The following is a 14,710-nucleotide window of genomic DNA, read 5'->3' on the forward strand; positions in this document are numbered from 1 at the left end:
TTGGTCCCTTTTGGGTTGGTTTGGTGAGTTTAAGTCGTTTATGGGGCTTATCCTTTTAGATATGGGCATATTAAGCGTTTCCTAAGCATAAAGGTACGAACGTTTATGGTGGTTTTGGTCTCATGCATGTGTTAAGTCATCTATTAAGATCTTTTGAGATAAAGATCCCCATTAAGCCATGCATGCACGTAAAGTTGGCAACTTTACGTGATAAACCACTTGAAGGAAGTTAGATTTGAGTTTGGGATGGAGTCTTAATCGATTAAGAGTTGGAAAAGGAAAGTTGGCCAAATAGGGGAGTACGTTGGGCGTACAAGCTCATACACTCTGCGTACAAGCCCTAAAGCTAGTACGCTTAGCATACAAGATGAGTACGCCTCGCGTACTCAACCGTGGGCTTCGGTGAAGTGGGCTTCTCGGTATTGGGCCATATTGGACTTTAGTGACTTGGGCCTTATTGGTCCATCAATATTTTATTAATGGGCTATTAGTATTTTATTGGACTCTTGGTTGTAGGCCCATGAAAGTGATTTGGGCCCAATTTGGAAAATTAGGCCATATTGGGCTTTGAGTGATTATTGAGGAATTTGGGCTTTTTGGACTTTTGGATTGGGCTTTGGCCTTGGGCCAAGTTAGGGAAGGGTAAAAATGGTCTTTTAACCTAGTTTGGACTTTTAGTGTGAGTCGGGATCCGATTATTAATTGGATGATTATTTTGTGATTGATAGCGCGGGGATTTTAGCGGAACAACAGCCAGAGATTTATCTGTGAGATTTGGCAGTGCGAGGTGATTTTCCTCACTATGTTTAGTGGGTCTAAGGCACCAATGCCGACCCATGATCAGTGATGCTAGGATACTAGATGCCTGTGTGACTCTTGTATGTGTATGTACTTATATGATTTGTATGGTGGACGGGGCCTATTATGCGAGTTTGGGCGGGGTCCATTATGCTCAGTGGGCGAGGCTCGATATGCGAGTTTGGTCGGGGCCCTTATACTTAGTGGGCGGGGCCCGATATGCGAGTTTGGGCGGCGCCTGTTATACTCATTGGGCGGGGCCTATTATGTGTTTATTATTGTATGGTATGTGGTATGTTGGGGAACTTACTAAGCCAAAGGGAAGAGTCTATTATACTCATTTTATGATGACTTTTTGGGATATTGGTTTTATTAAATTAAAAATGAAATTTTTGGGTCTTATTTTTGGGATGTTACATTAAGTGTTCTAATTGATAGGGCTTGAGTACAAACCATTAGTGACATGAGATTTCTGGTGCTTGCTTTCTAGAGCTTGTTCAAGAAGAAATTCATTGATTATGTACAACGATAATAAAAAAGGTATGTAAACCCTAATCTCTTATGAATTTCGATTATTTTAGGGTTCTAGTAAGGTTCTTGATATTCAATAGTTTATAGTAATCAATAAAGAAAACTTAGATCCAAATAGGTTACATATGAACTTAAGGATTAAGTTTTTTCGCCACATGATTTTAATTATAACTTATAAAACCCATCATGTATGATGTCCCATTTGGTTGAAACAACACATTATATGATTTCTCAATATATATGTCGTTGAATATCGATGATTGGTCATAAAACATTGACGTTGTTGAAACCCACTTGATCGAAAAATGCATGCCACATCCAAATGTCATCAGACGACACCATTTCTAAAATTACCTTTGTATTATGGGCTTTGAGCCAGATTTAACGTATGAGTTGTCTGTTATACGAGTTACCATTTTTTTTAGTGGCCACTCACTACACCAAGATATTCATCACCAATGTATACCTGCACATCGTTAACCGTTATAAACAAATTAATACAGGGGTTAAACATATCATTCAATTAAATAAGAGGGGCAAAAGTGTTAAGTTTGCAAAAGTTGTCTTTGGTTTACTATTTTAAGCACACACGTGTGCAATGATTTAGACCGGGTCCAAAATACTTTGTACACTTCGTAGGAGACTTGCGACTGGATTGGGGCTCACGTTCCAGAAACGTTCGAGAGAAATTCGGGTCTTCTCAAATTTCCCACCTTTTTATACCCCTTTTTCTTCGATTACCCATATGTTCAATTTTACGATTCTAGGGTTTCATCTTTCGTAGATAATTTTAGCTAGGGTTTTTTAGGAGATTTGATTTGTTTTTCGTAGCTTTCATCGATATGAGGAAGAAGCTGGATACGCGATTCCCTGCGGTGAGTATTTCTATTACCCTTTCTCGTGTTTATTTTTTTGTTGGATATGTTTGGCACTCCGATTTCGTGGTTTGGATTTTGAATTGGAACAAAATTACGTTGGAATTTACACTTAAACATCTCCAATTCCTAACCTCCATTTCTGTGTTCGGGCATGATAAATTTATAAGAAGTTATCTGATAATTATCGTGAATTTATACGAAAATTTGAGCAATTCGTGTTTGCACCATTTCGTTTGCGGATAACGTCTCTTGCTCATAGTTTATTTCCATTTTCATTGTTATACCAAAATTATTGCTGTTTAAATATGTACAAACTTGAAACATGATTTTCGTTTAGGATGAACTGTTATTATTGCCAAAACATCATATCTTTGCTCGTCTGTGTTTATAGGATTTGACTATAAGTAATTAGGCGATTATTGTGTTGTGCGTGGTGTGGTTGTTGGTGATATTCATTGCTACAGGGGCGTCCGAATTATGTCTATGAACACCAATTTGAAGTTATGAAGTTGAATAATAGAAAACCATTTTTTTTTGCTTTCCGCCATTGAAGATAAAACACTTTTAACCCTGTATTTAGCCCATGAAGACAGTAGTTTTTGTGTTTCTAATTCAAATATTTAGAAGGCAAAATTTATGGTAGCTGTTTGAAATATACGTTACATCTTTTTGACAATTTGTGAAACAAAGTGGATTTCTTATTACTATATTCAACAAAGTAGATTTCTTACCAATCTATGCAGCCATGATTCAGTTTGTTACCAATTTATACATTATTCTACCTAAAGTAGGGGTAAGATGACTGCATAAATTGATAAGAAATCTACCTTGTTGCATAAATTCGCAAGAGATTACTGTTGCATAATAAGTGATTTCTTCATATCTGTTTTCCTATTGATCTCATATGTTTTCTTATGTATAAAGGATTGTTTCTTTTGCATTTGGTAGACGTTCTCCTATTGATCCTATAATTTTCATACCTTCTCCAAACTTTATATATATGTTACAGATTTGTTGTTTTATATTATTTTCATGTCTAGTGTATATTCATTTCTCATAAGTACTGGTTAGATGCCTCAAGTATCTTATTTTATTGTTACTTGTTATATCAATTAGGCTCGAATTAAAAAGATAATGCAAGCAGATGAGGATGTCGGGAAGATTGCTATGGCTGTTCCTCTTCTAGTATGTAAGTAACAATTCCCTTATGGCTTCACGACTTCAAACTTAATATGATTTGTTTTCAATAAATAAAAAAAAACTTAATATGATTTGTTTTATCGCAATTTCTTTACACTTATACTTGATTTATGCACAGCTAAGGCTTTGGAATTATTTCTACAAGATCTTTGTGATCGAACATATGAAGTCACTCTTCAAAGGGGAGCAAAGACTTTGAATTCTATGCACTTGTAAGTACACTATCACCAATCCCATTATAGGAATCCAATCTCCTAATCAAGTAGTCATACCATGAATTTTACGAATAATTTCTGGAAATAGCAATGTTCTTTACTCTTTTCATTAATGTAGGCAATGTTCTTTATCTTTTACCCATAAAAACAATGTACTTACATCTTTATACCCATAACAACAATAGTAATTTGTAACCTGAAACTTGTAATATGTAGTTATGTACTTTTATTTAACACATAATAATAACATACTTACATTTCTTTAAATATGATAGCATTGTACTTAACAGTTCTTTACCTTATTAGCGACATATATAAAGGATAGATTTTCTTATATGTAACATGAAAACTTATAAAATTTTTACAAGTTTCTGGTTTTATATTGTTTTTATGTATATTAATAGGGTGAAGAAATGTAAGCACATTGCTATTATGGATAAAAAAGAATAAGTACGTTGCTATTATGGGTAAAAAATGAAGTACATTGTCAGAGTAAAGTAGATTGCTATTTTATGCGATCACTTTTGATTTTTCTTCTGATTTATTTTTCATGTTTTTTTGATTTGCAGAAAGCAATGTGTCCAGAGGTTTAATGTGTTTGACTTCTTGAGAGATATTGTTGGTAAGGTTCCTGATCTTGGTGGTTCAGATGCTGCAGGAGATGAAAGATCTGCAACTAAACGAAGGTTTGTATAAATTTTACAATTTACACAACAAAATTTATAATTTCTAGAATGAAAGTTTATGTTTGTCTTATGTTGATTTGACTTTGATAATTTGGTTTATGCAGGAAAGTTGCTGATGATGACCATAATGATGGTGATGAAGACTCAAAAAGGGATAAACCGGTAAGATTCTTTCATCCAATTTTGGTAAATTGGTAAATAAATTTAAGCAATGCAATCGAGTTTGTGTGATTTTGAAAGATTTTATACAAAAACACAAAATTGTCCTTGCTGAAATTGGGAAGTTAAATGAAAATCATTATACCATAAAATTTAGTTAGTAGTTGAGAATTATGTAATTGAACTGATTCTGAAAGTATATAGATTCAAGAGATGCAATTTAAAAATGAAAAAGACAAACATACTTTCATCATTTTATAGTTATGTCCACTTGACTATTTTCTGCAGTGATTAAACTGTTCTTTTTTGACTGTTTGTAAAAACACATTTTTACAGGTTATCTGGTTTTGATATTAGGGCAAAAAATTAAAACACGCAAACATACTTCCCCATTTTTTTGATATAGCTATTTAACTATTGTTTTTTTTTTTTATAAATTTTATAATTCTAGTTTAATGACAAAATCGATAGAAAATAATAATCCGGTGGGTAAATTGATAAAATGATAATAGTAGGTTGTGCTTTTTACTATTTTTCCCATTTTATCAAAACCAAATAACCTGGAAAAATGTTTTTTTTTTTTTTTTTTTTCAAATGGTCAAAAGACTAAAATAATTCAATCACTACAGAAAATAGTCAACTGGCAAAATCAATAAAATTAAGAAATTACAAGTGCTTTTTTGTATATTGCCAATTGAAAAAGTATGAAAGCACAATGACGTATATATCGATTTCTCCAAATTATTTCTATAAAAATAAGCTCTTTAGATTAACCATGTCTTGAAAGTTAGTCTAATCATCCTTAGTATATAATTTCTTTTCATTATAACATTTTTTTTTTATAATATTCTTGAACCGATGAATCTTTTTCATATAATCCAGATAGATCCTCTCCATGCAAATGGCATTAGTCGAGGAAGGGGCAGGGGCAGGGGCAGAGGCCGGGGCAGAATCAGTCGGGCAGAAAGAGAATCACATTTAGCAGCAGCAGCATCTAGTCACGAACACGATTCCGATTCCGCCAATAAACAAAAACCAATCCCTGATTCCATTGAAGACACCGATTCCAAACGAAATCACATCACAGGAATTGTAAAAACCGAATACACAGTCAAAGTTAGGAACTTTGACCTCAACTTAGACTTAGACGAGAATGGTGACACTCCGGCAGTATCCCCGGCACCCGTTATTCCGGCAGACCCAATTCCGGCTGGGCCACCACCGGAACCGGAATATCTGGGGTGGTCGTTGGCGGAAGTGGAGAAAATGGCGATTGATCCGGTCCAGCTTGCTAACTTGAATAGTGGAGTAGGTGAAGATGAAGAAGATTACGATGAGGAAGGATGAATGTTTTTTTTTGACGGAATCCTCGTACAGTTGGTTTAAAGGGTTTCTTGTTTTCGTGTTTAGTGGAATTGTATATGCTAACTTTAGGTAGCGTAGACAGACAGATAGACAGGCAGACAGATAGACATGGAAACTAGGAAACAAGAAGTTAGGGAAGAAGATGGAAACAAGTAGGGTTTGTTTGTGTTTGTTTCTTATTTTTATTTTGTGGTCTAGTATATGGTGCAAGATCTTCTTGCATTGTGAATGTATATAGTAGATGAAAGAATTTCTTGTGTAGTGTTTGGTAGGATGGAATCGGGAAATGAATGGAATGTTTTAGTGATTCATTCTGTTTTGTTCACCATGTTATTATTTCTATTAACAAATTGCATTACGTGAACAATAATTATGTTATTTTTTTTATAGTTAATTTAAGTCTAAGCACTAAGCACTAATCATAACACTTAATTCATTTAAACTTAAGCTCTAATGCCAATTCAGTTAAACTTAAGCTCTAATGCCAACTAAAGCACCCTTTGTATGGGCTGGTAGAATTTAGTAATTAAAAAAAATCTTTTAAAATGTTTTTAAAGTACCAATGAACCATACATGTATCGAAATCTAACTAAGGAATGAAATTAGGGACTTGCTATTTCGGGTTAAGACATAGTGATACCAAATTTCTAAGTTAGATTCCAAAATCATTTGTAGATATTTTTAGAACATTTCATTGCATAATAATCATTTCCAAACATTTGAGTGTAGTAGTGATAAAATGTAGAGTATAAGTATATAATATAAATCAATGCAAATGCATATGCAACTAAACTAACCCCGTTTACTACTCTCCAAATAGTCCATTTCCACTAAAGGTCTAATGGTCGGGCAAATACCGGATAAGTTATCCGCTTACGACCGTTGTCGATGGCTACCCGCTATCCTCTAAAGTATGGTTTAGGATAGACACATGGCCTTGTCTTTCATGGAATGGGGTAGCAAATCACATCCTGAAGCACTACACTTCCATAATGAGTAATGTTTCTTCTATAAACAAAGATATTGGATCGTTCATGAAGTAATTTCACCCTCTATAAACCAAGATATTGGATCCTTCATGAAGTAATATCACCCTCTACGTATAATAAGTCATAAGGACTCTCATAACCCACCCTACATGCAATGCACAAGTAAGGATGCTCTAAATTCACTTTTCCAAACCATACAACATTTTCCAAAACCAATTTATGTCCCAAAATGTATTTTCATGCATGTACACATGTCATAAGGCCACATAGCATTCAATTCATATAAATATAGGTAGTCCTTTAAAAATATCTAGTAGGGGACATGTACTCTAGGTATTATTTGTCTATATGCTCAAGAATCATTATTGAATGATGTTACTAATACTATATGATCCTATAGAGTCACACATTAATCAAGTTGATACTTATTGAATATTTATTAAGTATTTGATTATTAATAAATAAATGCAAGTCTTGTATTTAATTAGAGAATAATTATTGTTTTATGAAAATAATAATAAAAGAAAGAAGAAACTAGTTATAATATCATATAATATGATTAATAAGTCATGTACAAATATTTTGGACACTTTGGTTAACCATATACTTACTAGTTAGTTGGGTTTATTAGTTAAAGAAACTAGCAAGATAATTTTGTTTCTTCTTTCCCCATATGGCCGTAGGTTTCCAATGCATGGGAGGTTGCTTGTCAACCTTCCTTCTCTTGTCCCCATGCTCCTTTTGCTTTATATTACTTTACCATATAATATAGGGTTTGGCCTTACTTACATAGGGATATATCAGAGAGTCTTATGCATGAAAGTTACTAGTTCTTTTGGCCTTGGAAATTCTCTAAAAATGTACACACCATACTCCCTTCCTCTTGTCTTTCTTTTGAAGCTACTCATTTGGTTTGGTGCTCCTTTGTGTTTCTCTTTTAATGCTTATTTTTGTTAAGCACTTAAATGCTTAAGAAACTCAATATACAAGAAGGACCTAGCATTCCAAAGTACCTTACTTTTGGTGGTGGATTACTTGTAAAAAAGTTCAAGCTCGTTGAACACCCTAATATCAAGTGGGTTCAAAGGCTCCAAAGGTTTTATTTCTAAAACACCTTATGGTTGTGTTTATATCATTCTAACCTATGTAAAAGGATCCTTGATGGTTTTGTTTTAAAATGGTCTAAAATAAACTAGTTATTTTTAAATACTTCCGTTGTCAGTTTTTATGAAAAACACTCTATTTTATGTATCAAAACCCATTAGGTATATACTCACTTCAATAACTTAGGATGTTATTTCACCTAATTTCAATGCTCAAAAGCCTCATAATCTCCACATAATTATGTATACAATAATTACTCAAAATGACCAAAATAACCCTAAGATATTTTTAAACTCAACTTAGTGTTTTAATAGCCTTTGAACACTTATATAAGAGTATTATAAGTGTTAGGTGGCTAAATAGATGATCCATGGTCACGATTGTAACACCCCCATTTTCACATTATAGTATAAACTGATGGGTTTTATACAAACAATCCTATGTATGCATGCAACCCTAGAATTGGATCTATGTTTTCACTATTAGTTACACAATATTATGAACACATAATAAAACCCTAATGAGTCATACTATTTTTCGAAATTCACCAAGAAGATTAGAATACATACATTTTGTTGTTATATAGTAATAACAACTCAAATCCTCATTGTAATGGCTTTAGAAAGCTTAGAGTCACAAGTGTCACTCCTCTAATGGCTCACAAACACACTAGGTGAAATGATGAATATGGGAGAGAGGAGAGAAGGGTATCTTGCCCTAGATTTCGTCCCTTTCAGGGTTTCCTAAGGGTTGGACGAAATCTTAGTGCCTTAGGGTGCTATTTATACTTAAGGCTAACTAGGGTTTCAAGGTGTAAACCCTAATCCCTTAGCTTAGGGCCTAAGCAAGTCCATGGACTCCTTTCCTTAAGCCCTTGGACGAAAACTCCTAGATCCTTCTATGATTTTCACTCAAGCCTTAATAAAGATGATCCAATGGCCCAAAGCCTCAACTGTTGAATAATTACAAAATAGCCCCTGCATTTTCAGTTAGTTCCTTTAATCCCAAAATTAATTCTAAATTAATTTCTGATTAAATACTAATTAATAATATGATTCCAAATTAATATATTATTCATATAATATATTAACAAATCATATTTATACCCTAATTTATTGTTCTTAACAATAAACCAACCTCTCTCATCAACAATCATCCTATCTAGTCACCAGTGTGAAGGCAACCCAAAAGGACCATGCATAATCGGGTCAAGTACATACCAAAATAGTTATGGACTTAGACACTAATCCAACAGTCTCCCACTTGGATAAGTCTAATAACTATTCTACATATAATCTCATATCCTGATTAGCAATCGTAGCTTTCAAAAGCCGTTGTCAACTCTGATCTTATCAGGAGCGTGTCCTTTAGATAAGGGATCATATATTCCTCCATTCTAGATATCGTATAGACTGAGACATGGATTTAAATCATTCTCTTTGTCTATTTGTTGTTTCCCGATTTCCGATTTACGACGACTGACAACAGACCACAATTGAACACATCATATTAGTCCCGGCTTGGCCAAGCACTTAGGTGTCATCACTAAATCATCGAGGGGCCCACAAATATCGCTTTCATCTCACTTTGGATAAAAGGAACGGATAAACTTTGATTCAATGCTTGCTTGCACTCACTCACCGAATCACACACAACAATATGTTTTATGACACCAAGTTACTGGTGCGTTTACATATTATCAATGTGTAACCGACTCGCAAGATACAACTCACACATCTCAGTTTCAAGAATATAAGATATTATCGTCTCACCAATCACTCGTGATAAAATCCATGAAGTGATCCAAGTGACCGTGAGTTTAATCCAATGCTCAAATCATATTCATAAGCACTCATGAACGTTGCAGCAAACATTTGCTTATGTCTAATACACCTTAGACAATCCACACACCAATTCACGACAGTCTTCATTCATACCTACTTCCAACATATGAACAACTGTGGTCCGTTTGAATAATTCGATTATTCTAAAATAATTAATTATTCAAGAAGTCAAAACATGAAAAGTGAAACACAAGAATAATACAAATCCCATACGGGCCCAAACTCTGGGTATAAATAAAACATTTTATTTAATCACCATATTAATTACTCATTATTTGTTGTTTCGGGTAATCAACTTCTTTCTTGAATTATTACTACACTTGTCCTATGCTCTTAGCATGCACACAATGTTTACCTATGGTCCTTAGTTTGTGAAATAGATCAAATGAACACATTTCCAATCATACTCATTTCACAACTCCCAATCCCAATCACAAGTGTAAGAATATCAAATTCTTGTTACTTATGCTAGATTCTAACATTTTATGCAATGATTCTTCCGTAAAGTCATAGCTCAAAATCATCAAGACTTGGCCAATCTCTATAAGAAACAATTCTATAGATATGATGTCTCAAAGTACATTACTTTGAACATCCTTTGTTGCATAAAAGTATAAGAAACAATTCTATAGATATGATGTCTCAAAGTACATTCCTTTGAACATCCTTTCTTGCATAAAATTTTCTAATCTAGATATTGGTTCTCAATATCCAACTCCCAATATGGAAACATTTCCATATTTGCCATATGACAACTCATTCTTAATAGAATCTTATCTATTCATAATAATGTCAATATGGTCCATCCAATACCATACTTCCAACTACTCACAAGCGACCAATCCTCAACGAGCTTTGGATCGTCCTTTGATAATTGTTTAATTATCTTAGTCGAAACCGATTCTTGTCCTTTTCCCTCTAAATGCGCTAGACATTTGGAAAATTTTAGAATGGTCAAATATTATAGCACTTACAATCGATCCTATACCCGAAGCGTATGAGACACGATGCATAATGCCTTACATAAAGATACGATACTTTATCAATCTTCTGCCATAATATTTAATGTGTCACGTTCTCACAATTCGAACAATGAAGAGGGATGCCATAATCATAATCGAAATTTTGAGAACGCACTATGTATCCTTGACTAAATTTATTAACATTCCACAACCTAAGCCTTTAGATTTGAAATGAAGCATAATATTCTCTCCCTTAATTATAGCAAAACAACTTTTCAACCCTTGCGACTTTGCAAAGTATAGCTCTTGTTTTCTATAATCAATATTGCTAACTTGCAATACTTGCCATAATAATCATGCAAGCACAACTTTTATGCTCCCACTATCATGATGATTATTATCATATAAGCATAACTCTTATGCTCCCACTAGCTTTGACATGTATTCAGAAAACAACTTAACTTCCAGAAAAACAATACCTATTAAATTTCTTAAGTTCATATTTCTAATACCTAATGCTTTGATAATCCTTTATCTAAGCTTATACACCTTTTCCTTAGATAGCTCATATGTGTCTCTAAACAATTTAGACTAATTGCCAAATCTCACAATTCGAATCATGGAAAGGGATACCGTAACCATAATCGAATTTATGAATGCAATTTTCACAATCACTATCTTCTTAAAATCTCTCTTAGTGAAAGCATTTCATCACAGTCATTTTCATGAAGGAGGGAATCTTATGACACTTATATTTTAATGGTGTATGTGTTCTTATCCATGCGAATTTGTCAAAACCAAAGTTTGCGACAAATCCAAACTCATATGGACCAAACTCTTAATCTTGATTTCTTGCCTTATGGTAACATGAGTGCCCACCATGTCTTCCAAGCAGTTAAGCAGCTCACCCTTTCCTATTAATGTACTTTTCATTGATCAAGGTCCTTGCCTTTTATGCATTCAAATGAGAACTCATAGAACTCACATGCATAATTAACTCAATTGGAATGGCACAGAAACAAAATAACGTCAACAAGATAGGTTATAAACCTCAAGTTGTGTTCTAGTGATGATCGATAAGGTTTATTCTTGATTTGTTTTTGAAACCTTTCAAGACCATTAAGACTCCCACTGACTCCTTGACATATTGGTCTTTGTCTTCTCCAAGACATCACAACTTTCCACATTTGGTGAATGTTATAAACCTTCTTAAGACTTGTCACTCAATGTCACAATCTTAACTCCAAGACTTGTTTTTGCAACGAAGTATGATTGACTTTGTGATTTAACCATTTAACCATTTCTTGATTCCTCTTCTGAGACATACAATTGTACTAAGAATCACTTAGAGAATCAATTGAGATATGTTTCTTAATCATTGAGACCTATCATAAAACATAATAAAAGGTACTCTCCCTTATTCTTAGAATAGAGAAACTTTTATCTTTCTGGCTACTTGATTCTTCTTATTCGTTCTACTATTGATTTAAACTCTTTCAAGCAATTTAGTATCACATTTAATCTTATAAGTATAATCATATTTACTAACCCTTTAGTAAATCATGATGAATATCTTTGTTACTCTTGTGGTGGAATTGATCAACACACAACTTTCTGTACTCGATCTCATAGTCCTTCACTTGACACTTTGTCAACGAATTAGTCTAATTTCCAAATATGAAATTTCTCATTCATCATGCAACCAAGTTGCATGATTCCAAGTTTCCGTCCAATTGAAACTTCAGTGATGAGAAACTCTCCCTATTTGGTAAATTCTCTACATTTCCGCATAATTAAGAATCAAATCCATTATTGCTAATAATAGAAACATTCAAAACATCAATTTTTCATACACGCGATCGCAAGGATAAATAAATAATATAAAATCAAAATTTTATTTTATTGCGGAAAAATTTGTCCTTACAATGCAATTCATTGAAAAACTATGCTAATACATATTTCTTAGCACTCTTATTCTAACTCTAAGTAGTAGCTCAAGAATCTAATCTTCAAGTAATGCGATCGAAATCCATTTCTTCACGATTAGAATCCGCTCACTTCTTCCCTTAAGCTTCCTCTATTTTCTACAATTCTACAAAACATCAAATGTAATCTTATCACATCATGTATTAAGAATCTAGAATAGGAACTTAAAAGAGTCAGTTAATGGACTTTACCTAAATTAGAGCCATACGTTTTGACTCTCCCATCTCTTAGATCTCTTAGGTAAATAGGACAGCTTCGTCTCCAATGCCCCTTCTCTTGGTAATAAAAGCAAATGGATTCCTTTGGAATGGCACATGGAACTATCTTAGAATCTACCTTTTCTGGATCTCCAATTTCACCATTTTTTATATCCATTGAAGTTTGGGAGTTTGATTTACCAGACAAATTTGCTCGACCAGCTCGCCAAATCATTTCTGATTCAGCAGCTATAAGCAAATAGGTCAAATCAATGAGGGTTACGTCATGATGCATCATATAGTACTCTATTGCGAACTCACTATATGATTCAGGAAGCGACTGAAGAACCCAGTCAATAGCTAATTTACCTGAAATCTCGACACCTAACTGTTGGATAAGGTGTCTAAGTCCATAACTTATTTGGTATATACTTGACCCGACCCGACATGGTCCATTTGGGTTGCATCTCACCCAAAGTATTTATGGATAATTTTATAAGAGTTATACACATATGTTTATTAATATATTATAAGTTATAATATATTAATATGAGGTTATGTTATTTAATTAGTTTTAGTCTTAAATTAATTATGAATTAATTTAGAGATTAAAAGGAAGACTAATTAGATTATGGGCTATTGGTTTTATATAGTGTGGGCTAATGCTCTTTTGTTAATGGGCTAGGATTATATGGAAGTCCATGGATGATCCATGGAGCTTTTAACCCATGGATCCTTGGAAAGGAAAGGTCATGGGTTATTAGGGTTTCACCCTAACCATGCACACTATATAAGCATGCTTATGGAGCATGAAATGGAGCCAAAGTGTAACTAGTGAACTAGTGTGTGTGTGCTTGTGTGTGGCCGAAAATACAAGTGTGTATTCTCTCTCAAAGTTTTCCAAGAGTTTGTGGTGTTTTGTGATTCCATTTGAGGCATTCACACTATTGGTGCTTGGCCCTCAAACTCCTCAAGAACCAAACTCATCAAAAAGGTATGTAATCTCTTCTAACTCTTTATGTTGAAATGTTCCCCATGCCATGTTAGATAGGTTATAAACCTTGGAAAATTATTATTTTGCATGTATTTAGACAAACATAGATCCAAGGTTTATTAGGGCTGCATGCACAATTAGGAAGTGTTAGATTGCTCAAAACCCAACAGTGGTATCAAAGCCTAGGCTTGCTTGTTTGATACTTGATGCAAAATAGTGAAAAAAGTCGAAATCGTTGCTGTCTGCATGATGGACTCGCCGAGTCCATGTGTAACAGCCCGGAATTTCAGGTATTTCTTTAAATTATTTTTGGGCACATTTAAGAGGGAACTCGGCGAGTAGGTGCATGACTCGCCGAGTAGGGCCATGGTCTTGGTCGCAGTCGCAGATACGCGACTGGACTCGACGAGTCCAAGTAGGGACTCGGCGAGTCGACGCTGTTTCAGCTGAACCCTAGCCGTTTCATTTCTGATCGTATATAACGATCTTATGGCCGTCATGTCGCGTCTTTTGGCCGGTTGAAGATACCCTGGGTGTGTGTGAGCATCTGAAGCAAGAGAGAGGACTTGAGGAGGCTTGAAGAGATTGTTAGACAAGGAGGAGCAAGGTGGTGATCAAAGGAATCGAGTACTGGAGGTTTGGAGACACAAGGAACACGTTTCCAGGTAATCTTCGGATCGAAATCTGTAACTTTTACGTTGTATGCGAGTTTAGGGTTTAGGAAACCCATTTAAGGATTTGTTAGATTATATTGTTGTTATAAGTGTTAAAAACCCCTGTAATAGTATATGTGAAAGTCCAG

At 34.2% G+C, this 14,710-nt stretch overlaps 1 protein-coding gene across 1 annotated transcript; it reads left to right on the top strand.

Annotated features, from left to right (window-relative positions):
• Positions 1-1,932: 1,932 nt before the first annotated feature.
• On the top strand, positions 1,933-6,143 carry LOC145037574 (uncharacterized). The gene is made up of 6 exons (XM_078986266.1): positions 1,933-2,204; positions 3,324-3,396; positions 3,526-3,619; positions 4,192-4,308; positions 4,413-4,470; positions 5,350-6,143. Exons 1-6 carry the CDS (start codon positions 2,172-2,174, stop codon positions 5,812-5,814), a joined length of 840 nt encoding a protein of 279 aa, XP_078842392.1. The 5' UTR covers positions 1,933-2,171; the 3' UTR covers positions 5,815-6,143.
• Positions 6,144-14,710: the final 8,567 nt, after the last annotated feature.

This window comes from Lactuca saligna, chromosome 3 (genome assembly GCF_052625555.1).
Source record: "Lactuca saligna cultivar CGN05327 chromosome 3, ASM5262555v1, whole genome shotgun sequence".
Lineage (NCBI taxonomy): Eukaryota > Viridiplantae > Streptophyta > Magnoliopsida > Asterales > Asteraceae > Lactuca > Lactuca saligna.